Raw genomic sequence first — 27,498 nt, forward strand, 5'->3', positions numbered from 1 at the left:
CTTTTCCCCATTCATGAAACAATGCAGGCAGATATTATGCCATCGGGGGTCGATTGTGCATTGGGTGTGTGCTGTGGATAATAACTAGGTTACTAAAACAGATTCCTAGAGAATACCTGTAGATATAGACCCTAACAGTCTGAGGCTAATGCTGGATTTAAAATGGATTCCATGCACACAGAAATAACTTAATGTAAACGGACTCAGGGACAGCCGAGCCTGAAATGTTTGCTCAGCTGTGTCGTGTGGACTCCACAGCACTGAATAAAGTCCACCTCTTGACCTTCCAAAGGTCAGACCTTGTAAGCCTCTTCAATCAATAAATCAAATATAAAACCAGAATGATGATGCTGTGAAGTACCTTTAGGAGGAGAGAGCCTTAACTTTCAATTAGCAACTCCGCTGACCATCGAGGCCAGAGGAGGATTTGTGGGATAACACTATTAAGATCCTGCACAGGCAAACTTAACCCCTCTTCAAACTGTTAAACAGTCACTGACGTTGACAAATAGCATCGCACATCGAGGCATATGGTTGAGAGCAAAGCACTATCCATGCGGAGTATGCAGTCCCGTCCCCCGTCCCCCTCTTGGCTATTTAAAAACAAGATGACATCAGACATCTGTTTGGAAGCAGAAAAAAAGAGAAAAAAAGACCTCCCAGGGTCCGGGCTGCAAACACATGAACATACAAGTGCCGCCGCATGCACTCTCACGAAGAAACACAAACACGCAAGAAGAGCTGAGTTAAGGACCCGGGGCAGTTGGAAGATGCTCCTAATGCCCGACTGAAATAGCAGTTTTACTGGCAGGACGATACTGTAACGCAACCATTGAAGGTTGAGGGTCACACACACACACACACACACACACACACACACACACGCACACAAATACATGTGCACACAAGCCTCTTCAGCCTTTGAGGGAATCAGTCTCGCTCCATAAGCATGAACAGAGCCCAGCGCTCTTCACAGGCCGCTGTTTCTGTTTGAAAAGTACACCATCTATCCTTTTGTTGCTCCGTGGCCCCTTTCTGTCCCTTCCTCATCCAGTTTCACCGGCTTCAGAACGGGCCGGCCGGTTGAACCTGTGCGTCACCTACATCTTACTGGGTGACATAACGCGTGTCTCTGGCGCTGTAGCAACCTGTAACCAAACCTCTGCAAACAGACTATTTCACCTCCTCTGGGGCAGCCGCATCAGCAGCGGTGGCAGCGGGCCTGGGGCTCGGGACATTAGCCTGATGCTTATCTGGCTACACAGCCCACCACTAGCTACCAGCTATCTCTCTCTCTCTCTCTCTCTCTCTCTCTCTCATTCTTTCTCTCTCTCTCTGTTTCATTCTTCCTCTCTTGCTCACTGTCCGATGCTGAGATATGATTTGGTGAGAGCAGAGAGGAGTCCGGCATTATCGATTCAGCCTCTGCCGCTGTCTCTCTCGCACTATTCATCCACCTTTTCCTCCGCGCTGCTATCATTCCAACTCTCTCCCCTTTATCTCTCTCTCTCTCTCTCTCTCTCTCCAGCGTGCAATCATAATAACCCCTCTCTTAGACGCCCAGGCAATAAACCAGGGCCTCCCTTCTTCCTGCGCACATCTCCCTCGGCGAGGACAAAACCAATAAAGGGCCGGCTTAATTACAGCTGCTGAGTGCCGCCAACACCCGGGTGCAACACTATGGGGCTGAGGGTGGGCTGAGCGTGGGCGAGGTGTGACGGGATGTCGGGGCGAGGCAGGTGGGGGGGGGTTGCATAAGAACTACTGAGGATACAGTTTGAGTCTCAGTCTGACTCTACACCTAAAACCCTCAAGACGCTACTTTATAGTACTCACAGAGATGAAATAAAAAGAGAGGACGGTAGCCCAGAGGCAGGCTGGGAAGATGTGGGTAGGACTTGCATTCAGCAAGGCATTGGACTCCCAATAGCTCCAGCGGAGGAGCTCAGACTTTTGCTTCTTGCGAGGCATTAATGTGTAACGGCGGGAATGTAAAGATGGGCGTTAGTGGAAAAACTAAATATACACTCAGACAACTTAGCCTGGATAAAGAAGGGTAAAAACAACGCTACATATGCTCCGATCTGGTCAATGATATATCAAGGTGGATACACCTCTAAATCATCCCAAGTGTCCAGCACTGTGAGGAGCCAAGGGAGGGACTGCTGTGAAGTCCTTGTCACTGGCTGTTTCTAAGTCTGCAGTCTGTCTCCTCCTCCTGTCCTCCTCCTGTCCGCCCTTCCCTTCCTCCGGCCCCTTTCCTCTCCTTTCCCCCAGTTCTGTCACATCAACATGAATCTGGGGCTCCAGGGGTTCACAGTCCCACAAGCTGCCGCCTGCTAGTACGTCTGCCTCGTCTACAGCTCTGTCACCATGGTGACTGGTGCCCGGGTGTTCCTGTCTCCTCCTGGTACTTTCTGTCGTCCTTTCTCTGTGTCCTTTCCTTGCTTTGTCTCTCCACTGAGCTCCTCTCACCTCACCTACACAAGGCTATCAATACGAAACAAGTTGACAAGAGGCTGCGAGAGCAAACACCAGAGTCTGTACCCGTGAGGCTACATGCACGACACACTGGATGGGAGCGCCGCACCTCGTCAGCGACAGAGAATCACAGCTGTCAATCATGACCTCACACTCAGATACCTAGGAAAGAGTTCAGCATGAGATGTAGGGGACGTCTAGAGCCCTTTAATATTTCTGATAACCACTTCCATCAACGCTGTATTGTCAAGAAACATTGCTACTCCAGTAGCTTAGTCGCCTTTCAACATCACAGCAACACGTTCTTATAATTCAGGGTTAGCAAATAGTGAAAGGTTGCCCACTGTGCTTACAAACACACATTGCTTAACCAGCACAATCTTGAGCTGCTACAGACAAAATGAGCGGCTTCAGATGCGATGCCTGAAAAGAGTTGGCTCTAGGTTAAGAGGCCTCACACCTCTTTAAAGAAGTTGATTCAGGTCCTCTCACTGAATCGCCTTTACAGCAGTCTCATGAGGCCTTTTCTGTGCTGTATATGTATATGTAATGCACAAATGTCAAGTTTCTTATTGAGTTCACGCTTTATCAGTCTTTTGCGCATAAAATCGGAGTTGGAAAAGTGTCCATAAACATGTCAAAGCAGACCAAACATCCACCCACTCTCCTGTTTTTTTGGTCATTCTGTAAGAAATAACATCCCTATGCTCCATGCCTTCCTTTGACTTTTGAATCAGGCCCTGCTCTAACGTCAGGGTTGACAGACATCATTTCTATTGATTGAACATTACACCTTATCACTATGGCAACCAGATGGCTGGGGGGGGGGGACTAGTGAAGAGATGGGTGTGGGAGGGGGTTCCACTTCAGAGGAACTTTCAGCGTAGAGCTGACAGTTCTCCTCCGCTCTGTGACTGTACACACTATACCGCGCAGATAATCACTGCAGGAGAGCAATATATGAGAGTGTGGGATGAATTAAACAGCTGTGGTTATGAGGATGACTCACTAAAATCACATCCGAGATTGGGCAGCCCGTTTGGAATCATTAAACAGCGGCAATATGGGTTTTATTTAATATGCTTTGAAACACTGCGCTGCTCTCAAAACATTGCATCTGTGCAGAAAAATCAAATGCAGCTATTCATATCCCGTTTATAGCGCCGCACAGTTTGCAAAAGGCTCATCCGGGAAAAGGCTGCATGACGTGAACATCCAAGCAAAATGTCCTCATACTTACAACGGTTCTCATGGTGTCTAAAGAAAGGTTCTTTTTTTTGCACGTTCTCCAACGAATGTCCAGCAACACCAACAATCAATGGGCCTGATCAAGACCCTGATCAAGACCCTGCAGATCGGAAGTATGTTTGTTATGTAACTTAAGTCTGTGGCGTTAGTTAAGTACGTTAGTAAGTTAAATGGTAAATGGACTGCACTTGTCGCTTTTCTAGTCTTCCGACCACTCAAAGTGCTTTAACACTACATGCCATCATTCACCCATTCATACACCGATGGCAGGAATTACCACGCAAGGTGCCACCTGCCCATCAGGACTAACTAACCATTCATATGACCTGTTATATACAAGTTACAGTGCATTAGTTTCCGAAGGAATAAGTACAAACAGCGAATGAGAACAGCATCACAAACTCAACGTCCCTTTTATCACTTCATACACCAGTCCATCAACAGACACACTTTGGTCTCAGGCATTTCAGGGCAGCGGGCACAAAGAGCCGCAAAATATAGGGTTAAGGGGAAAGTGTGTGTATGAGTGTGTATTAGAGGAGTGGGGGGGGGGGGGGGGGGGGGGGGAGTATGGTTGCAGTTTAAATGTAGTGACCACTCAATTCAAAACCATTCAGGCCTTCTAAGAACAGATCCCCACACCCCATTAGGACCTCTCCTGACGCACACATGCATAATACATGGCGCTGGATCTAAAAGCATACAGCCCATTAGCAGGCCTGGCCTGGCCAAGAAAGAAACAGAGAGAGAGACACACACACACACACACACACACACAAACAGCCCTGATCGAATGGATGGCCAAGCTGGCGAGCACACACTGCCGGTTTGCAGAGAGTTGTGTTGTTGTTGTTTTGTGCCGGTGAGTTTCATGGTACTACTTACAGACCCAGAAATGAGTGGACTTAAAGGCTGACACTGGAACAGCATTAAAAATGACTCAGCCAACTATATAACAATACGATAATTAAGCAGCCCTGCATTCAGAGACGGTTTCTACGGGGGGAGTTTACTGAGAAAAGGAAAAAAAAAGGGTAGTGATGGAAAATAAGTTCAATTTAATCAGTCAGATTAAATTGCTGGATCACAGTTTCCAGGCACAGAGCCCCCTGTTCAGCGCTTCCAGTGGCTGAGTGTTCTGGCCATGTAATGTGAGGTGGCAGGGAGCCCAGCAATGCTGTAAATTATTTCTGACGGTGGGGTGGGGGGGACAAGAGGGAAAGACTCGCAGTCCCCGGAGACAGACGTGGTGCGTGGTGTGGAGATATGGGGGCCCGCGCCTCTTTCGAGAAGTAAAGAAAGAGGCCTGCGTGTTCTCTCGGCCCTGCTGCTGCTGCTGCAGGAACGCGGGGAGTCTGTTTGCAAGTTCCAAGTCCTTCTGCAGTCTGCAAAATGTGTCTCACAGCCATGCCTGGCCAGATGACCAGGGGCCTCTCCGTGGGGGGATCGGAGCATTTAGCAGACTAATCATAATGTGCTCCGATGCATCTAAGTGAGATCCAGCTACTCTCTCTCTCTCTCTCTCTCGAAAATGAAAATACAGTGAGCATATGTTGCAGTAACACTGTAGCTAAAAGGGTAGAGACATGCTACATTTTTCAAATAATGAAAATGATTGCCCAAGTCTACCGTAAGCATAAGATGTATATAATGGGGTTGTTTTCTGCAGTTTCGTCACTATTCCATCAAATAATTCATACCTGTTATGTGCTTCCCCTTCCTCCAAAAACATGACGGCCTGTGCATGAGTGTGGGTGTGTAGGTGTGTGCCTTGTGTGCGTGGGTGTGCGGAGTGAGGGGGAGTAGGGGGGAGGGGGCATCTCCACTCATTTCAAAGACTCTTTTAAAAATGTACATTTACCCTCCTCACCCCCTCACGTTCTCCTCTCGGGCACAGCAGCAGCGGCAGCAGAGGCAGCAGCAGAGGCGGTATGTAGCACACATGCTGCAGCAGCGGTGCGCTGGGGCATACGCGCACGCGCACACACACATACATACACGGTCACGGCCACGCGCACAGCACAGGCACACCTCGGCATGGTCACAGTCTGCCTAAAAACGGCTCGTTTTCAGTACGCACGCGCACACGGCAAAAAACCGCGGCAGCATCACTGATCGGCCCCATCATCCAGCCAGGAAATATCTGCAGCAGCAGCAGCAACAGTACTATACTGTAGGTTGTTATTACGCAGGCTGGCCGCCGATCGATAAACGCAACAACCCCCCCCCCCCCGTTTGACATACCAACGGGGAAGCCCTTCCTCATAAATCAGGCCATTTCTTTACAAAGGAATCACTCACCCGATGTTGCTCAGCGCCTGCTCGAAGAGCTCCGTCTGCAAGATGTTCTGAGGCGCCGAGAAAGCCCCGTTGAAATGTGATAAAACCGAGCTACAGAACTGACGCAATGTCTCAAACTGCATTTTCCCCCTCCGTTTTCTTTTATCCTCAGTGAATGATCACCCCTTTCACCGACAGCACATCCCGAAGCCTGCGCTCTCTCCGGACGCCCCCCTCCACACATAGACCTCCTCAGTATTCTGTTATTCGTATCTCCAGGGGGCGCATTAGACGCAGAAAAGACGCCGAGCAAGTTCCATGTTTCTCCGGCCGCTCCTGGTAGAAAGTGTCCTCAGATGAGACGCATTCCGCGCGGGATCCGTCGGTCATAATGCTTCCGACTTGGAGCGGGGGGGAAAAGGTAGCGCCGGTGCCGGTAACGAGTCTTTTCTCCTTCTCGCTGTGGCGAAAATCTCTTCTCGGTGTGCAGGGAGAGGCGAAGGAGCGCCCGAAGGAGAGAAGAAGCGGAGAAGCATCCCTACGCGGCAGCCAGCAGCAGCAGCGGCAGCAGCATCCCTTACCGGCGCATCAGCAGCTGCCTCACATTCAACTCATATTTCCCGTCGCCTATATGAAAAGCACACACTCGCGCTAACAGACGCGCACACACACGCACACATCGCAATTTGTGCGCACTCTTTTGCCACATCTCTCCATCCTCTCTCATGCACTCTTTGGTACGCGCACAGCAGCAGATATATACACCACGGTATAATACAGGGGAGAGACGCGATGCTGTCGTCAGTTTTTCTCTCTCTTACATTCCATATCAGAGCATCATCAGCTCCTCGTCAGTAATAGCAGATGACAGTGCAATACCTCTGAAAGGTCCAGTGTCTGCCTGTGAGGAAAGGGCACACATAAAAGGGGGGTTTTCCCGAGGGCTTTGCCCACTTATTATAAATTTGTATTTTTATTCAGGTCTGAATGTAACTTGAAAGAGTCAAAAGTAGTTACAAAAAATGCAGGGAGGTTAAAGTGGTTCCTTAAAGATGCTGATGTAAAGCATTTGATTACAAATATTTGCAGGACAATCAAAAGTGCATCCAACATGGAGCTATTTCTATAAATGAGTTGTGCTACATGCATGTATAAAGAAAGGAGCATTTCCTGAGCAGGAAGATGATTCATGTGTCTGTGTTCAATATCTCAGTCATGAGAGATAAAGTACAAGAACACTACAAATAGACTATTCAGCAATTAGTTAGTTAGTCATCCTTAATGCAGACTTAATTAAGAGGATGTAAGCCGACTACATGACATCCCTCTGTTATTAAAACATCATCAGTTACTAGAATCCAGCCTCTTGTATAAGACTTTAGAATCAATTCCTCCTTCCCAGGTTTATTGCATCGCTACCGAAAGGTAAAATTAGCCCCTGGTGGAGCAGATGTTCAAGTGAAGATACTACAAATCACAAAGTAGCCTATACATGACACGTCGCGTGGCCAGCTACATTGCCGCAGGGTCACCGCCGAAATGTTGCCCATGGCGCTTGTTGACGTCGTTATGTTGTTAAAGGTCAGTTAGAGGTTTTAAAATTAGTTCACAGACGAATATTATCAACTAAACCATGTATTTAATGGTAAAACTAAACTAAGTTGAACATTAAGGTTATTACCCCAATTGTCCCCAGTAAGCATCCATTAGATTTAATTCCTAGTTCAACTGTTCTTTACTCCACTTGCAGTTTTACACACAAAGGTCAATTCTAACGGAGCTTTCACGTGTTCACGTGCTTTAGAGTTAAACTGTGGACTGTCTGTGTCTAACCGCTCCTGTTGCTTACACGCTGGACTCCATTGCATAGTTTTTTGGGTGTGGCAGCATCATCGGATCATAATTTGTCAGTAAACATTTGATGTAATGTTGTAGGAATGATGGCTCATGACCTCCGTGTCAACGTGAATTATTTGGTGAAATTCCCATACTGTAAGGCTCGTCAGGCTGATGGGGCCTCAAAGAGACTAGCTTAGACGAAGCAATGATGAACTGAACTGTGCAAAGCTGGACTGTTAAAGGGCCAGCGTGTTCTTCCTCCTCCTCTAACATTTCTGGCAGACTGAGTGGCTCTGCTGCCCGGGCCGAATGGGTCTAAAAAAATGCAGAATCGGAAGAAACTCCAGCAGTGAGCATGTTCCGATCCCAGTGTAATCATTGTTGTTTCATCAGCCTCACCCAACACTGCAGCTGTCCCGGAGAATCTGTGTGTTCATTCGAATGACACCTCCGAGACCAAGATAAATTAGAGGCCTTCCCAAGTTATTTCTCCTTATAAATAGACTGTCAGCCCCCCCCCCCCCCCCCCCCTTCTTTAGCAGAACAGATCCAAGAGTTAATTTAAACATTCTTTAAGATTAATGAAAGTGGGTTTTGGTGCTTATGCAGTGGGAGTTCTATTTACGGACTCGCTGCTATCCATCATCAGCATTATCCTGCGAGTTTCCAGACAGACAGTTTCCTGTTGTGTCACTGCGTATGTCGGCAATGCCAAAGCAAGAAACGCTCCTCCGGCACCATCTCCACCTCTCCAGCCGTGCAATCTATTAATGTACAGTGGCAAGGGCCCGGACTGGAGCAGAAAGTGACTGGATGACTGAATGCTTGGAGCGGTCTGATCTATAGTCTGATCTATAGTCAGTCTGATCCTCCATTAAAACCACCATAAGGCAGCCAGCCATTTGAGGAGAAGATGGATACTGTACGTCAGTAGCACTGAGACACAAAATACTGTTATCCTGCATCACTGTTAAAGGTTTACAGAGGTGTAGCTTTGATTACAGGATGCAGTTGTCTTTACTGTGCTACTGTGCGCTGCGTATTCAGAGTATGGAAACACAACGGATGAGGATAACAAGGACAGCACAGGTACACCATTTTACCAAGACAGGGACGGAATAAATATCTATTTTGGAGGCTACAGAGTATGTGTCATAGTTGCGGAGCAGCCTCATTACAGTGTGAAAGCACTGAACGTATGTACACTCACCGCCGGTTAATGGGCAGGTGTGCGTGATGTATCCATCAAAACATCCATTTGGAGCCAAATATCAGGCAATTAAAACAGACGGAGTGTTTTCCCCTGGAGCTCCTCCATGTTTGCCGGTTCCGAGCGTATCGAGAAGTAAATAGGAGGTCGCGACGGCGAAGAGATGACACAGAACTAATGAGTTGTGTCTCCGAACGTACTGTGGGCACAGGCTGGTCTGTCCCTGCGCTAGACAAGTGGGGGATACGGCCCCACCAGGTGTACATTGACACGGTCGGCAGGGAATAGGAGCAGGGACAGAGGCTGGATTAGGATAGTCTAATTCATCTCCTTTCCTACTGCACCGCTCATATAAACATGTATGTGTGTGATATGTGTATATTGTAATTACAGTATATCATGTTCCCTTTCACAGCTTCACCTGTGCCTGAGTCGTTTCACTTCACAGATCACACGTTTGCTGTCCCGAACTGATGACAATTTGAGAGATTCTGGTGGGAAGTCTTAATTAATCTTAAGTCATTTATGTCCACATATATTTAAATGTAGCGTAGGGTTGCACACTGACGAATGGCACGCTTTGTTACATCTGAAAAAGGAGCAAACAAGGACCGGAGAGTTGTGGCTGAAAAGTGTCTCTGTGCCTTTCTGCAGTAGAAATACATTTCTATGGGGCGCCCTGGTAGCTCGCCGGGTAGAGCGTACCACAGCGACCCGGGTTTCGATTAGGGCCCAGCCCCCTCTGCTGCAAGTCATCCCCCCTCTCTCTCTCTCTCTACTTCCCCTGCCTTCCCTGTCTCTCACAAGCAAATCAAAGCTGAAATGCCCAAAAAACACAATCTTAGAAAAAGAAACACATTTCTCGAGAGTCAGTGCAGATAACAAGCTTCTCTTCCTCCCTGTGGGAGAAGGAAGAGGAAGGAGCCCCCGTGTGGACATCAAAGTAACTACCTTTTCTGACACCAGTATGAAGGAATAGGCAACCGGAAATAAGATTCACAAACACAGCGTGTTGAGTGTGCTGCTCAGACGGGGCATTTAGTGCATAATGACAAGTGGAACACAATGTTCTGAGTTGGCATGCGGCTTTTCTCCTCCGAGAGCATCTTAATGATTCTCCATTTACAAGCCTTGCAGTGACAAAACTTTTGTTTTTTAAAAATGCTATTTTTCCTTAAAAGTAAAGACAGTATGCATGCTAGCTGAGCCTGGCTCTAACCACCTGTGATGATATGTGCCGTGTGCTGTATGTGTGTGAGTGTGAAGAAGAGAGAGTGGGTGGACGACTGTTTGCTGAGTTAATGCCAGACACAGTCTCTGTGTCTCTGTCTCCTGTTATAGGCCTCATGGGCTCTGTGTACAAGCCGTTTTATATGGGGTCTTGACTGCTCTTATGCTAGGCCTGGATCAGCACTGTTCTGCACTACCTACAATGGCCACATTTGCCAGAGGTAATGCTAAAAAAAGGTTCTTGCAGTTGCCTTCATGACGTGTCGTAAGTTCTTTATCCCCTGATCAAACCATCTACTTGACACGACACAATAATGAAATCTACTCTGCGTGACTCACATGGAGCGTGTAGTGGGTGCGTGTCTTGAGAAAGAGGAATGCATATAGAACTGACCTGTCTATGGGCGCGTCTCCGGGCGCTGAGTACCTCAGCCCCGCTCCGTTGTCAAGGGACGCCTGTCTGGGCAGGAGGCCGCCGTGAGTTCTGCTTCTGTCTGACGCTGGCGTAAGGTCCCCTGGGGCTCCCTGGTAGGGGTACAGGGACGGGTCCTGCAGTTTGGCCTTCTTCCCCTGCGGTCCACCCTCAAACACGCCCCGCACCTGACCAGGCCCCGAGCCGAAGAACCACGCCCCCGATTTGGTGAGGATTTCTTGTTGTTTTCGGCACAAGTTGCATACCCACATAACCTGCAGGGAAGAAAGGGGGCGGAGTTAGTATTTTGGAGCGGAGCGGGGGATTGACAGGCAGACGTTGTCTTACCTATGATGAGCTGTAATGGAGTGATTTGGGTATTTGTTTATGTTAAGCCTGTTGCCCGGGTGAAAATCTTTTTACATCGTTTTTTTTAGAAACTAGGTATAAGAAAACAGATTTGAATGAAAAAAAAAAGAAATCTAAAAGAAATCGAACACACTTGGGAGTATTGAGTTTTCACCCCACAGCGACAATATCTCAAAAAACAGTATTGACAGTTCACGTTTATGAGGTGACTGATGAAATATTTTACACATGCAGCAGCCTTTGATATCATTGAAAGGTCAATGGGTTGACTTTATTGTTATCATTACACATTTTGAGTCTGTGAGTCTTAATAATCTTAGTATCAGGTCAAATGTGCTTTTTATGTTGAATATAAGCACATTTTCTCATATGCACAGTTTATTAATATTAAAGTCTTGCTTCTGCTTAGCAAACAGCAACAGTTCAGAGCCTACATGACTACCGATTGCAGAGACTTATAGAGGGTGCAGTAAGTAAAGATGCTACTATTGCAGTTAATGTACTTTGATAAGTTAAATGGAAAAAAATATACCGGAGAGCTGGAGGTTTTTATCGGCAGTCCCGGCAGCCAGCTCACCACATTAGCCTCATAAATCGAGGAGCAGACAGGAGCCCTGATCATCACACACACATGTTCACAGACACACACACACACACACACACACACACACACACACACACACACACACACACACACACACACACTGCATCGTAATGCTCAGTGTTTTTAGTGCCGACTTATCTTGTGAAAAACAACCTACGTGGGGTTTTATTTGTATTTTGATCATTTATATCCGGTACAATGAAACCTGAAAGTGACTCAGGCCTGCTCCAGGTGACCACACCTGTCTCGTTAACCTAAAGTGACATCTAAGTGTGTCTGAGAAGGCTCGGAGCTTGTTAAATGATTGACAGGCCAGACGGCCAGCAGGGCGGCCAAGAGCTACTGCAGCCCCCCCCCCCCCCCCCCCCGCACCACGCTGCCTGCCTTTACAGACCAAGTGCTGAGTCAGTGCATTACTGTCATTAGTGCGAGCGAGCTCTGAACGCTGCCTCGCCCACCATCAGTTGGTCTGTAGCTCGCCTTTTTTTTTTTTTTCTTTCTTTTTTTTTCAGTACTTCAGTAAGTAAAAATTGACTGATATGCTATTTCTAGATTAACCGAACTCGCTGGTCTGTACAGTTACTGGGCTGCAGCTGTTCGAAGGCTGGATTCGTGGCCAGTATAGCCTAAACCACGACTGCTTATCTCAGAGGCTGGCTGGACCTGAAGCACAGAGCGATACAGAGCGGCAACCGATGTGGAAGACACCCGGGAAAGGATCACAGGGGTTGGCAACCTGTGGCACGCCATGTTAAATCTTTGCACTAGCACACAGATACAAATACGAATGTTTTATGGGGTGCCTGGGTGGAGTAGAAGAAAAATAAGCAGTGGTCCAACTACGCAACTCAAGATTCGGTCCCCAGCCTCTAGTGTGGCCGGCTGAGCCGTCAAACGTGTCAGTGTTCATGGGTGGGAAGTCAGTGGGAGATCGTCACTGAGCTAGTGACTTGCTGGTTGGTCTGGGCAGGGCGCTTGTACAAAATCTGGGGTTTCATAAACTTCCACAACATTGCACCCTCCTGGTGAAGCTCCCAGCTGGCAGCTGTCTGCGTCCTCCTCAGACTAACAGCGCGGGATAGCAGCGACAAGTACAGCGCGTTTGCTCGTCAGTAGTTGCGATTTCAATATCTGTTTCTGTGTGCGAGTGAATCGGAAGATAAAATTGGCATTTGGAATCAGCTGCCCATATGTGCAAACAGGTGATGCACGCAGCCAACTGTGATTGAAGGCTTTCAACCGCGGACATTATGTGTCAGGTTTGGCTGTTATTATAGTTATATTATATAAATTAGTTTTTTTTTTACTGTAGATGTACTGCAGATTAGAGCATGGAAACACATGACAAATCACACACAGACACATGCGCCGTAGCCTGCCTTACTTCATACTATACTTCATACTATCTTAAAGCAAACCAGTAATGATGAATTATTTCAAATTTCAAATGTAGTGCAAAAACAGCTGTACAGTCACGCAGGCAGCATGTACTGGCCTACGCAATGTTGACACACAGGCATTTATGAGCAGCTATCAATGTTAAAGATGGGCTATAACTGTGCTGACACACAATGGAGGCAGGGAGGCTACAAATTGTGCTTTATGTGTCTCAGGGGAGTGTAGCCGGTGAGGCCATGACTGCCTCTTTAACTGGGGGTCATGGTGAGAGCTCTGCAGTGAACCATGAGTCATCAGCTAAGACCCGGGAGCCACCGAGGCCATTTTTTTTTTCTTTCTGCTCATCAACCACACATCGCTTCCTGCACCTAGGACGCACACTTGTGCATACCTACAGTACACATGTATGAGCGTGCATGCAAACTTTATTTTTGGGGGAAATTAGGTATTTAGGTTCCCAGAGGTTGCAGGTGCCTAACTTCAGACGGGGAAAGTCGTAGCTAACATCCCATCAGATCAGACTGCAGCCCACGACCCACATATTTACTCCTCCAAACTGCAATTAACATAGAGTCGGTTCCTGTGCACCTCTCCGTTCTGCCAATAATAATTAACCACATTCTCAGACCTTGGACTGCACATGTCAAGCTCTTTTATCTCATCAGTGAACACTTGATAGCATAATAGTATTCCCAAAGAAAAAACAACAACACAAACGTGCATGGGTGCAGTAAATGTTGAGCACACTGAGCCTCAGACATCAATACTTTGGATTTGATTTGCACTTTGGAGCAGAGTCAGAATGAAAATGGATGCTTATAGGCAGGAAGAGCGACAGTAAGACAAATGTCACTGCTGGGGCTGAATCCTCAAATGTCCAAGACATTACAAGAACTGCAGAAAAAAACTAAAAAACAGCCTTGTTTTGAGCTTGATAACGGTGCATTTTGAGATTAACCAAAGGGATTTGAGCTACGTGGGCCCAAGAGGTTAAAGAGTTTTTATCAACTGATAGAGAGGCATGTGGAATATGAGCTTTAAGGCTGTAGGAAAAAGCGGCCTAAGTCAAGGATGCCAAATGGATTCAAACCACATCTAGGTTGAAATGGACTTTAAAATTATGTCGTGAACAAATGCTGCAATCTGTCAGATTTTATAAATAGCCCAAATTCAAGGAAAAATCCAATCATGCTGCATCCCGCCAGATATGCGGCAGTAACAGAAACATGTTGTTTCATTCATTACACGTTTTTATTTTTTTCTGTCTTTAGTCACACTGGCAGAGCCATCTCACAGCATGAGGCCGCTAACAGTCCATCAAGGGAAGCAGGCCAAAGACAGTGTGAGCTCAATCCGCACTGACAGGAAACTGTAGTACCCCTCATTCCCTAATAGACCAGGACGATCCGACGACTCCACGACAGATGCATGCATGCACAATGGCACACGCAGGTCAAGCAGCTGTAACAGCCAGAGGTATGTTCACTTTCACTGCAGCCATTCTGCCCAAGACTCTACAAACACACACACACACACACACATACACACACACACACACACTCCCCTCCGGCTTAACTCTTCACGGCTGAGCGCAGGCAGGGGGTTGGGGGCTGCGGCCCTCGGGCAGGGCCATTTCTCCCTGTGTTTGCACATTTCATAGTCATTGAACCTGCAGCTAAAAATAGAAAGCTAAAAAAACCTAGCGCTACCACACGCTGCAAACGCCAGGAAGATATACTCTATTAAATGCGCCATAGGCTGTTTACTGGGGCACTGAATTAAGGGAAACAAACACCCGGTGCCGTGGGATCGATAAATAATTTCCTTTCTAATACTTTCTCCACAGACCGAGGGTGTTTTCAGTGTTACCGGCAAATATGATCTTCCAAAATATGTGTGTCAGCTCAGAAGAGTGAGAATAGCAACAACAACAAAAAATACACCGACCAACGACGCCACTGAAGGACAAACTATCTTTGACAGTAAACATGTATCTATTCCATAATGGTGTGAGGCATACTGCCTGTCTGATAAAAAAATACAGCCTCTTATGAGCTGACTAGTCCTACCCTATATACAGTATAGGCTACACACAACTGCATAGGAATTAACATGGACGCTTCAGCAGTGTACTTTACATGTTCCCTTTTTGCCTGCTTCATTCAAAATTTCCCTGGAGGAGTCACACACACACACACACACACACACACACACACACACACACACACACATACAAACCAGATAGATTTGCAGTAAGAGAGAGCGCTGAGCTCTCTCTTGTGGCCATTAAACTGCACTACAGCATTACTTAACAGAGGCTCTGGAGTGAATCAGCAGTATCCTTGCAGGCATATCACAGTGAGCCCAAATGGCAAGCCAGCTCTAATGTTGAATTTAAATCAATGGCATTCATTCATAACAGTAGATGTTCAAATTGCTAAAATGATTCTGTTGATTTGGGCCTTGCCATTGCTCCCACATTCCTTTCATGTGAGAGTAGACGTGGGTATATCCTGGCGGGACAGTGTCTCAGGAGCATGACCCCCGCTGTCTGTCTCAGGTTCCTGTCAGCTAAATAAAAAAAGGCAAAAAATACCAGAAAGCCAAACTTCCAAAAGAGCTAAAGTGAAGACTTGGAGATGGCACGCGCTGCAATATTGATGTGGCAGTAAATGACCTGTCATAGGTATCATATTGCTTTGGTGTTTCTCTCCTTCACCTGAACTGAGGTGAACTGAACCACTCATTAAAGACTCATTGTTCAGGGAGTGGAGTGCTCCTCGCTACATCCGGGTCTGGACTGAGTCCAGTTCAAGCACACAGGCAAGGATATCTAGTGCACTCTTGGCCAAATTGTTGCCACAGCTGGGGGGGGGGCTACACATGTGTGATGGGCTTCAATGACAGACATATGTCGGCCAATGAATAATGTACATCAAGACAGGTGGAACTATCCATGAACATTCAGACATATCTTACTATTATTTTGAGGAGCAGGATAATAGTCCTCTATAGTCATGTTCTCTACATCACACATACTGTAATATAACTAAATCAAATAAACAGATGTAAATATTTTTGCCTTATTTGCCACATTGACTTTAGGGGCAGTTCTCAAAATAAAAAGTTTACAAGGCGTTTTGGTGTGATTCATTTGGCGGCCAATGAGAATGAAATGGGAGCGCCCACATTCACATGCTCCAACGCTGACGGCACGTGGCGAATTACATTTTAATGAGCTTCTAATTTTAGTGTGGGGCGCCAGTAATAATAATAGACTTGATGAATATTTATGCTCCTTGTTTGAAGTTCAGAGGCACGAGGAAGAGGAGGGGAATACTGTAGCAACCCGGTGGTTTTACACAGAAATGGCTCATGTCTGTCAGACCCACATCCCCTTCAGCCTCTCTCAGACCTACATAAACGCGTTACGACATTTGACGAGACATGATGCGCGCTGAATGAAACAATATACAGAATGTCAGTTTGGAAAACAAGAAAGGAAAAAAAAAGGGGAAAAGAAACGTCGGCAAAATGCTGCAAAAAAAAAACATTAAATTGACAGATGTGCTCCATCTTCAAAGGGACGTGCGACTGGCGTCGTTAGTGGAGAGCTTTTCTGAGACCTCCTCCCCGAGAGAGCTGAAATGGTCACATCTCTGACAAACAAAATGACCGGGGGAAAACGCGATGCAGTCGCAGGCTCGTGCTCACCCAGCTTACCCATGGTGCCGCTGAGGGAGAACGCCGTGGCGCGGTGCGGAGGGATCGCCGTGTTTAGGTCCTTATAATGTGGTGACGACTGTCCGCAGCTCCTGCAAAACGAAGAAACGGCCGACCTTCAGCACCGAGGACAGCTCCGGGTCCAATCAACGGGCTGCCTGCTGGACAGCGGCTGCTGGGAGCACCGTGAAGGTTACACCGGGGACTTTTATCCGATGCAATTAAAACCAAACGCAGTCTTCTTCTCCGTCTCTATCGACACAGCAACAACAGCGTCCAAAGACTCAATGAATGGGAATAACGGATTCCGTTCTTGAATCGTTACACTGGATCCATCGAACCGCGTCAAACGATCCCAGTCTCAATGTCAGCACGCGGGAGGAAAAGCATGCGAGACGAGCAGCAACGCGTCAAATCACGTTGTGATTCCCACCGCTGCTGTATTAGTTGCTCTGTGCTCTGCCGGAGTTGATGAGAGCTCATTACTTATGCGGCGCGTCCCAGCTCTGCTCCCACAGACAGTCCAATAGACGGACAGAGCAACGCGGCTACGCACAACACGGACAGCCACCGCGTTTCCTCCGTTAGCTTCACCGAGCACACTCTGTCACCTCCCACTCACCACATCTTGGGTTTAAATGCAAATATAAAAAACAACAAAAGCACAACACAGCCTATTTATCTTCGTGTTCTCAGACAACTGCAGGACCATGAAGCCATGGGGGCCATGAGGTCACGACGATGTGAACGCGAACATGATGCTGCGTTCACGTGCCCTGGGGATAAACTGGCTTGTAAATGTAAATGTTAGTAAATTCAAGATTTTAGAATTTAAATGTGTAACAAACGGGGACTTAGTGAGTCAGTCAGTGACTATATCTATTAAGGAATTAGAAATGGGGGACGGGCTATTGCCAAACCAACTAAGCTCCCACATTATCACCTGAAAAGTGGAAAGCACACGAGGTACGGTTATGCCCATCATCTTTCCCATGTTCATCATTTTATCTAGGATCAGGGGAAATGAAGCGAACATCGTTAGCGCCCTTTAAAAGTCCTTGTACAGCCAATTGGGAAAATGCATCTTCCTGCAAAAAAACTCAAACACAACTGAGGAAAACGTACACTTAGCCATATGGTCGAGCTCTGCAGCATGGGTGCAAATGATGTGCACCTCAACAAATGCATTTCTTCTGTGATTTTCAATCACCCTTCAATCTATCGAACTAAACTATGTTCATTCTTACAGAGATACTGTAACATCGCTCAAAGTTCTCTTTACGTTGACATTCTACACTATACACACACTGTTAGTTAGGATTCAAACATATTTAATACACAAGAATAATGCATTTCTATTTTTAAAATCAATAATCAGGTGACACTTTGGCATACACGGTCCAGCAGGCAACAACATATGGAAAGCAGAGATATGGTATCTTTAATGATGAGAATGATTTCTGTGGTGCTTTTTAAAGACTCACTACACTATGCTGTTTAAAGCTGGACCCCACAAAGTACTGTAGTACTTCCCCTCCTGTTTTATAGCAGCGACGTGGAGGGGCCAAGGAGCACATGTAACGTCTTCCAGAGTCGCTTTAATCACAAATGACTTCCTCCCCGGAGACTGTTGATTTCTCGGGCCCTTTTGAAGCCACATCAGAGGAAATGGCGGGGAGCTCCTACCGCTACAAGCAGGGATTCTGAGGGCTTCGCAACACTGACACACAGTTTATCTATATCAAAGGCATTTCATATTTGTAACCATCAAAAATTCATCCTGTACTTTGTTCTTGGAGCATCTACTGTAGAGGCTCAGCTACCTGGTTCAATCAGTGAGCAGTGACTGTTTAAAGGCAGATATTCTGTCAGTGTTTTTACATCTATTATTCAGCTTGTTGTGATAAGGCATAGGGATTAATTGTGACTGGCGTAGATTCAGCTAAACGTTACGTTATTGAGCAGATCTCAACGCTTACATTCCTTCCTACAACAGCTGTGTAACTCTCAGTCCCTCTATATCACATTCCCCGCGTGCCATAGCTCTGCTAGCTGCCCCAGACATAGAGACTTGTAAATATTCAATGGCGTTTCGCAGAACAAGATCTCTCTCGCCACTGCTGTCACCATCTGTGAGAGAGGGGAAAGAGTAGACGGATGGAAAAAGGGCAGATTTCACCGCTGCCAACTCTTTCACTGACACCCAAGATTTCAGACAAGCGAGGTTTACCAAAATCTGCTCGTGGCTGGTTAATCAAAGCTTCTGTCCTGCTGTGACTGCAAGCACGAGCACACAAAAAAAAGAATCAGGAATCAATATCACAATAGTCCCGGGGCACTAACTCTCAATGAATGCCCCGTGCAGAATGCCGAATAACGTGCAGCTAGCATGAAGCAACCTACGTCCTCACGCAAAACTACCGTTGACATAAGTTCTACTCTTTGTCAGAATACGCAGCCATCTTAAATGTCAATGAAAAGACGATGAATTGCAAATTCATTGATAATAAATAAAGGCTGTAAACCAACGCAAGTCACCCGACATCAGGTCAAATGTGAATTACTATCAGATGTTCACTTGGTTAACTTGCACTGCAGCTCAAAGACATCTCCTCCTCACATCGTGTTAACGATCTCCTGGTGAAACAGCACTTTGAGTAAGAGACCGATCCACCTCCGCTGGGACATGGACGGCTACGAGAAGTCCTTCCTGCCACAGCTCTCATCTCCCCGTGCAACCAGGACAGAGTTTTTACACAAACACTCAATATCTTTTAATTATCCAAACTGTAACTGTCCTAAAACTTAGTATATTTAGCATTTAGTGTTGCACTATGTCCTCCTCACACAAAGTTCTCTCCCACTTATTGAAGATATTGTTCTATCTATCTATCTATCTATCTATCTATCTATCTATCTATCTATCTATCTATCTATCTATCTATCTATCTATCTATCTATCTATCTATCTATCTATCTATCTATCTATCTATCTATATATATCTATCTATCTATATATCTATCTATCTATCTATCTATCTATCTATATATCTATCTATCTATCTATCTATCTATCTATCTATCTATCTATCTATCTATCTATCTATCTATCTATCTATATCTATCTATCTATATATCTATCTATCTATCTATCTATCTATCTATCTATCTATCTATCTATCTATCTATCTATCTATCTATCTATATATCTATCTATCTATCTATCTATCTATCTTACAGAAGTGGAGGAAAATATTTTCATCTGGTCTCAGCTAAAAGACAACCCCTGCCTTCACTGGCCCCTGCTGACCCTGTTGGCTCCTAATAGCCAATAGTCAGAGACACTGGACTCTACTACCAGATAAATAGAAAACAGAGTGTGTCTATGACGGGAGGACGAGTGAACGAACCCACACCCAAACCCCCTCGCCACCTCCTGTGCTCATTTCCAAGCTGGACGACTGATGCTGTCATCTGAGCTTCTGTATCCTGTCATAAATGCTTACTCTGCTCCCCTGCCGAAGACAAGTCGATGTATAAGCAATTTCTTTGAGCTTATACTCATTCTGTAGGCATATCTGCAAAGAATATGACAGTACTGTGACACACAAACAGCGGAGTGACTCCTCTGGACTGGGATCAAATGTTTAATCCTGCATCTTTCTTTGGACGTTTGTATCTGTATCTCAGTATAGACAAGTATAGAGTGTCCTTACATTACACTGAGCAGTACAATATTAACATCAGCATCCACGGCCCGTATGGAGCATTGACCTTGAGTGCCCGGGAGGCCAGGGCACCACCAGGTAAATAGCTGGCATTGCCTCAGTGGCACATTCCAGGGCCTCTCTGCCAATGCCCCGACTGACCATCGCCAGCCTGCTGCCACTGTTATTACTCAACACCATCTGTACGACAAGGAAACCGATCTCCCAGCTATCATCTACCAGCGAACAATGGCAGCCTGTACAACCGGGGTCCTGGCGTCGGGGGGGGGGGGGGGGGGGGGGGGGGGGGCAGCAGGGCAGAGGTCTCTCCCAGCGTTCCTGCTGCTCCGTTTGGTTGGATCGAAACCTGCTGGTGTGTGTGTGTGTGTGTGAGCTTCGCTCCGCTGTGGCTTATAGACTGTTTAGTTACTGTCCGGCAGTCAACAGCTTAAACACTAGCAGGTTGGAGATAGGACAGCTATGGGAAATGTATGTCATACATGGGCAAGGACGGTGATATGACCCCCGGAGAAGTGTTCATCTCTGTGCAACGAACTAAACAAATACGACACAGATGCAGATGATGCTCAAGGGTGTTCAATACTGCAATCAAGCATTATAGCTTTCCCTTTGTGATCTATATTGTTCTATGCATCACGATGACTACATGTTAGCATTGAATAGGGATAGTTTGGATCGGGTGTGGGGTGTCATATTGATCAAAACCATTTTCATATAGTGCAAAAGTGTGGTTAGAAAAACGACATGCCTCAACTGCTTGTTGGAGAAAGTATTATCACAAAGCAATATTTATCAGCAATGGGAACCAAATTAGCTCCACAGTTACACAACCACATATATGATAAAAGAAAGAACGCCAACATTATGCTTAAAGTGGTATTGGTAAGTATTGCACCTACTTTTTTCTTTTTAAAGATCTAAATCGATAGGCCGCTCCTTGTTTCTTGTTTAAGCGTTTATCCCTTTTGTCATTTAACACTCCTTGTATCTCTGTTTGAGAAGCATGACATCGAAACATTTTTGACCCTTTTTTTTTTCAATGAGCTCGTGTTTATTTCAGCATAACATGGTAGACTCACAGACAAAGACTAATCAGGACCTTTTCTGGTCGTTGTTGACTGCTGCATGTGTGTAAATATAGATACATATACATATCACAGCACTTCATGAACAATGTTTGTGTTCAGGCGCACTCCCAAGAAACGCAGAAAAAGGATTTGCTAACCACTTTGTCCTCCTGTTGCAATTCCATGAGAGCAGGAATGCAGCAGAAAGAGGGAGACAGAAGGGGTGGGGGGGGGCGGGAAAGATAGGGGGGGGGGAGAGAGAGATTGTGAGTGGCATTAGTAGGTCCTGGTAGTACTGTCACATACTCCAACAGCACAGGATTGGATGGCATCGCATAAAAACACTCAAGCTCATGATTCAAATTTAAGCAGTCTGATACTAAAAGCTTTGGCTTAGTCTGTGGGGAGGATTTTACAGAGGTTAGTTTTACAAAAGCAGCCATAAGGTTCCTTTAGGGGAAGGAAAAGGAGGAACACTTCCCTCCAGTGGTGAAATAGAATAACTGTAAGTTACAGTAAATATGAATAAGAAATCTACAGCTGTGAACCGACACATGTGAGTGAACAGATTTCGAATAAAGGCATGCAGAGAGGGTGTGCTGGAGTAGATGCTGATAGTCTGAAAAACATTAGTAGCTATTCGAGGTTTTGCTGTTGGCTCACTTCCCAGATTACGATTTCACTGCAATGTTTCATAACCTTGGATTTCAAATGGAAGTGTAGGGAGTAAATTGCCAGAGGGTGGGACATCTGCATGTGTGTGTGTGTGTGTGTATGTCCTTATAAATGGATAATACCGAGCATGCGAGCCGGCGTTACCTTATTTGACCGCAGAGACACTCGTCCTCCGCACCGAGCACAGAATTTCGTTTGGCAATATGAACAGAGGTGGCCACAGCCATCGGCAAACTTGGTTTTGTGGCAGATCCCGCAGGTTGGGGCTTCGCTCTTCAGGTCCTGGGCCGGCTTGGTCTCCTCCCCCATCTTCTTAACCTGGTCCTTGTACGATTCAAACTGCTGGTGCAACTTCCTGTAGGACGAATAGGAAGGACAGAGGTTAGGAAAAGGGGAGATTCGGTTTGGCGCCCTATAAGACGAGAGGGGCTGTGTTTGATTCATTTTTTTTCATTGAATGCTTATTTGTAGTATATAGCAAGAGCTACAGCAGTTTAAGTCTAAGCCACTAAATGTCTATTTACATTTTTAAATATACATTTATGAGCATAACATTGACCTAAGGACACAGTATTTAGTATTTAGTACAACTTTAAATGTTTTTCTGAAACTACACACAAACTCATATGATGTATGCATTGTGTGTAGTCAGTACCGGCATATGGGATAAATAAATAACCATGTCCCTGTTATAGCCTAACTGGCAGACACATGCATACGTCTTTGGCACAGTTGGATCATGCGCACCAGAGTTATCCGTTCAGTCCTGTTCTTTAAATCCCACTTACCCAAAAGCCTCCTACTACGGACAGACTGACTGATATAACCTCACACGTGTGCAGGGTGGGTGAGATTTTTTTTGAAAGGAAAAGCAGACATCGTGACCTCAGAAGCTTCAAAGCTGAGCTCCTCCTTTGATACCGCACCTCTACCAAAAACAGGGGGGGGGGGGGGATATCTAATTTGCTTTGCAAGTTTAAGAACATCACTTAATTCCACTTTCTCAGGTTCCCCTGCGTTTAATGAATCATTTGCACCTGTGTTTCTATATCGGGACAGTCGTAAGGTGAGACAAAGAACAACCCACTGCCATACTGTTTAGACAATGATATCACCAATACACACACTCTTTGTTTCTCTATTGTGTTACTTATAGGACATCACACATGGTGGCACGTGTACGCAGTCGAGCTTACCATCCATTAAGCGTTTGTCAGGGCAGTGTCTATTGTGTTACTGTTTGTGTCCTATAGATGGCCTCCTACTGATACATTACACCTGATCTCATACAGTAGATCCTTAACAACTAACAAGTCCTGAGAGGCTCCTGAAAAAAAAACCCTGCATGGACTCTTCACATGCATTTTGTATGACACATGTCAATTGAGCGTCTCCTTGGAAACTAAACACTAGGCTGACTTCATAATATGGCGATTAGAATTGGTTTCGCCCCACATATCCCCTGCAACATTCATTAGCACTTGTGAATTATTGAGCGACGCTATCCTTTTACCACATACAGCTCTGCGTTTGAGATAAACGTGCTTCCTTTGCCCACGACCGGACCCTTTTCGAGCCCAAACGCGACGGCCACGCGCCGCCTGAGGACTATCTGTACCTCCATTGTGCCATCTAAACATCAGATGGAGTGCCACCGGCATGCCCCCCTGTTGCACCCACTGAGGGATTAAAGGGCTAATTGTGTCACAGCCTTTGTGTGGTTACCGAGCGGAGATTAGTATGTAGCCTTGTTTAACAGATCCCACCAAATCTCATTTACTGACAGAGGGCCTGATAACAGGGTGATGAAGACCGTGATACAAGGGGTAGAGCCACGGTCTCCGAGGATCAAGGCAATAAGACGACAAACAATCGTGTTTTATTCTCACTTAATCTCCCCTTACACTCAGACGTTTACAGAGACGTGAGCTTTATCCCGGCCCACTACAAGCACTAAGGGCCTCTGCTCTATTGACGGGTCCAAGGCCACAGAGAAGCGCTGTTGACGATGACCAATGACTAGCTCTCCCTCCCTCTGTATCAGGTCACTTCTTCCAACGCTCACTCACCACCTGGGAGGCTTAATAGGCTATAATAGGTTATAACACATTTATTACAAGTTTGACTGTAGTCTGTATTAAATATGTTGATTCTGAGCTGCAAACTGAGACAGATATCAAGGCGCTAAAAGAACAGTTTAAGTAGAGAGTAAATATTATATAATATATATATATATATATATATAAAGTAAAGCAGTGGATTTTGAATGAGAGAGGACGTGACAAAAACCTAAACGTGGAGTCGCTTTAAGTGGCAGCAGGCAGCTGGTACACAGTGCCCATGCCAGAGGGGTTTGCTTATTCGGTCAAACACGGTCAAATGTAGGTGACACTGCTGACGAGTAATCATACGCTGCTCATTGTCCCATCCCATGCTAGCGTATCGGAGCTCTCTTACCTCTGGGCCGCACCAGAGCGGCTACACACAGCCGGTAACCCGAGCCGCTCTCTCTCTCTCTCTCTCTCTCTCTCTCTCTCTCTTTTGGACAAATGACAGACCCGACAGCGAGGGTGAACTACAAGCTCTCCGCAAGCTCCTTCTCTACCTTTGCCACAAACCGTCTGAGCGGAAATTTAACCCCACTGTCATCCCAAATGCTTCATGTTGGCACTGAGAGCAGAGACATGACAGTGTGTTAACCGGCTGGTAGGCGTTTGTATTAGTGGCCTCCATTCAAAGAGAAATCAGCACCTCCCTCCAACCTAATTTAAACTGATGATATTCAGCTTGTGTTTTTGTTTTAAACAGTCATATCATATAAACTAAAAATGTGTGTTTGGTCGATTATTTCTTTTGTTGTAACAATGCTTCTTGGCAATAAATCTCATGCCGTTGGAAAGCCTGTTTATTTCCCTTTTAAATGGTGCCACATTTGTAAAGAACATGCATTTGTGGGATGAGCAGCAGAGCTGAGTATGCGGGTTGCACACATGAAAAATTTGCCAAATCTTCCCTGCCAATGCTAACAGAGCGGGGTTTATCACAGACTACCTCCAGAGTTTGGGAGTGGAGAGGATGGAATGGCCTGCCAGCAGTCCTGACCTCAACCCCATTGAACACTTGTGGGATCAGCTTGGGCGTGCTGTTCGTGCCAGAGTGACCAACACAACCACGCTGGCTGACTTGCGATAAATGCTTTTTGAAGAATGGGATGCCAGGTTGGGGACCAGTATGAGGAGGAGGTGCCAGGCTGGTTGTGGCTGTGTATGGTTCTTCCACACGCCACTGAGGCTCCCGTTTGTTAAATGAATAAATTGTTAAATTGCCAATATGGCAAATTTTTCATCGTTAGTAGTTGCTACAACTATTTAGAATGTTTCTTTTTTTCTTTTAAACACATACACGACTACACTATAGACAGGTTTAAAGCTACAGTCCAGTTGGATGACAACAGATCAAACTCTGAGCGCTGAGAGGAGCTACATATGTGATAAATGTTTTTAACTTGCCAACTCAAACCATATTGCATTAGTCAATTCCAGCTTCGTTGGTCATGTGGTCTAGTGGCGGAGGAGTATTGCTGTGGTGTATATCATGGAATTAACAATTTTTTTGTTTCATTGCATAAAATGAATAATATCAGGGCCAAGTAACACGCAAACATATATGACAATACCTGTTTTGTTCATTGTGGCACACCACTCCCACACCACCACTCTCTCCTCATATGCTGCGAGAAATTGTGTGACATACGGTCAAACATACTGTGCGTCCAGACATGTTTGTGCCTGCTGGGAGGAGATCAGAAAAGGGGGGTCTGTACTATTACTTACGCGTCTGGCTCTGGCTCCTTGTCATTTTGGGACTTTTGCTGGGGCTGAAGGACGTTATTTACCAGCTCAGTGATCCCACTAAAGGGAAACCACCTGTTCAAATAAGCAAAGTGTGACTGGAACATCGCAATGAGTCATCATTGGGAGAAAACAATCTGTCCTGAAAAGCTTTTCTTTTCTTTTTTTTTTTAAGGAAGCAGGTCAGATTCTAAGAAGTGAACAATAGCGGGGACATTCACTACAACCAGCGCAAGAGAGAGGAGGAGGAGGCCGGGAGACACGGGCAGGAGCGGCGATTAGTGGGACATTGACAACCAGACACAGTGTCAGAAATACACAGAGAGAAAGACAGAAGAAGGACAGAGAGAGGAGACAGACAGACTTACAGTAGAGGGAAGGAGAGAAGAAGCAGGAAAGCTCTACAGCCAATGGAAATGAGAGCTGCATCAAACGCTCAGCTGAGGGTAACAGGAGTGCCATTTATTCCAGCCTTGTGGTGCAGCAGGGGTCAGGTTTTCAGACTGCTTTGCCCTGCAGGTGGACCTCGTCAAAATGCAGCTACAGTACAGCGGAGCAGGGCAGGTGCATCTAGTCCACATTTGCGATTGAATTACGCGGCTGCACAAGCCAATCAGAGTGCAGATATGACACACTGGGTGAGAATGGGCAGCCAGTTGGAGACCAGGGACAAAGGGGGGGGGGGGGGGGGGAGGGTTTTGGGGCGAAGGCCTGGCTATAACAAAGCTGGTCGAGAGGAAAAGGCCTCGTCACTGATGTCACGGAAGTCGGGCGTTTAGTGTCCAGCACCGAATTCAACAGCCTGGTCGATGCAAAAAACAAAACGCTCGCGGCGCAAATCATCGAGCTGTCTTCCATGACATCAGTGACATCTCTTTCGTTTTCCTCCCAGACGAAGAGGAGAAAGCCACATGAAGCACACAGCACCCACTGACAGGAAGAAGTGTCAAAGCCTAGAGCACTCTGGGTAATGCAGTTCACTTACTGTGCCGGCTGAGGCTTTGGTTCTTCTTTGATCCTAAAACATAAAAAAAAAGAAAAGAAAAAAAAAAGGTGTGCACAGCTCAGTGCATATAGAACACAAAGAGATGAGGAAAACAATCGAAAGGACACGAAATATCGACACAACTGATAGCACTTAAGATGAGAAAAATAATACTTCAACTATAATGTGAATAATATTCAGGATATTATAGATGATGAGAATGACAATGACAACGATGACAAGGGTAATGAGGTGAACAACATGAAAAAACAAAACTTTAAAGATGATGTAAAGTAAGTAAGGGCTTTGGACCAACTTCAAGTTAAAAATGACTGCTTCATGTGAGTAACATCCTCTCTCGTACTGAATTTGCTAGCATGGACAAACGTTACTTTGTA

General features: G+C 46.0%; 1 protein-coding gene across 3 annotated transcripts in view; it reads right to left on the reverse strand.

Moving 5' to 3' along the window:
* rims2a (regulating synaptic membrane exocytosis 2a) overlaps positions 1-27,498 on the reverse strand; it is a gene marked incomplete at both ends in the record, with an annotated part of 124,855 nt that overhangs the window by 84,824 nt on the left and 12,533 nt on the right. For 2 of the 3 annotated variants that reach the window (XM_079164694.1, XM_079164692.1), the window contains 4 exons: positions 10,683-10,975; positions 22,409-22,619; positions 26,098-26,190; positions 27,101-27,133. In XM_079164694.1, the coding sequence (XP_079020820.1) occupies positions 10,683-10,975; positions 22,409-22,619; positions 26,098-26,190; positions 27,101-27,133 (630 nt within the window). The remainder of the gene's footprint in view (positions 1-10,682; positions 10,976-22,408; positions 22,620-26,097; positions 26,191-27,100; positions 27,134-27,498) is intronic. The other variant, XM_079164693.1, reaches the window with a different exon arrangement.

Source organism: Pholis gunnellus, assembly GCF_910591455.1.
Source record: "Pholis gunnellus genome assembly, chromosome: 8".
Classification (NCBI taxonomy): domain Eukaryota; kingdom Metazoa; phylum Chordata; class Actinopteri; order Perciformes; family Pholidae; genus Pholis; species Pholis gunnellus.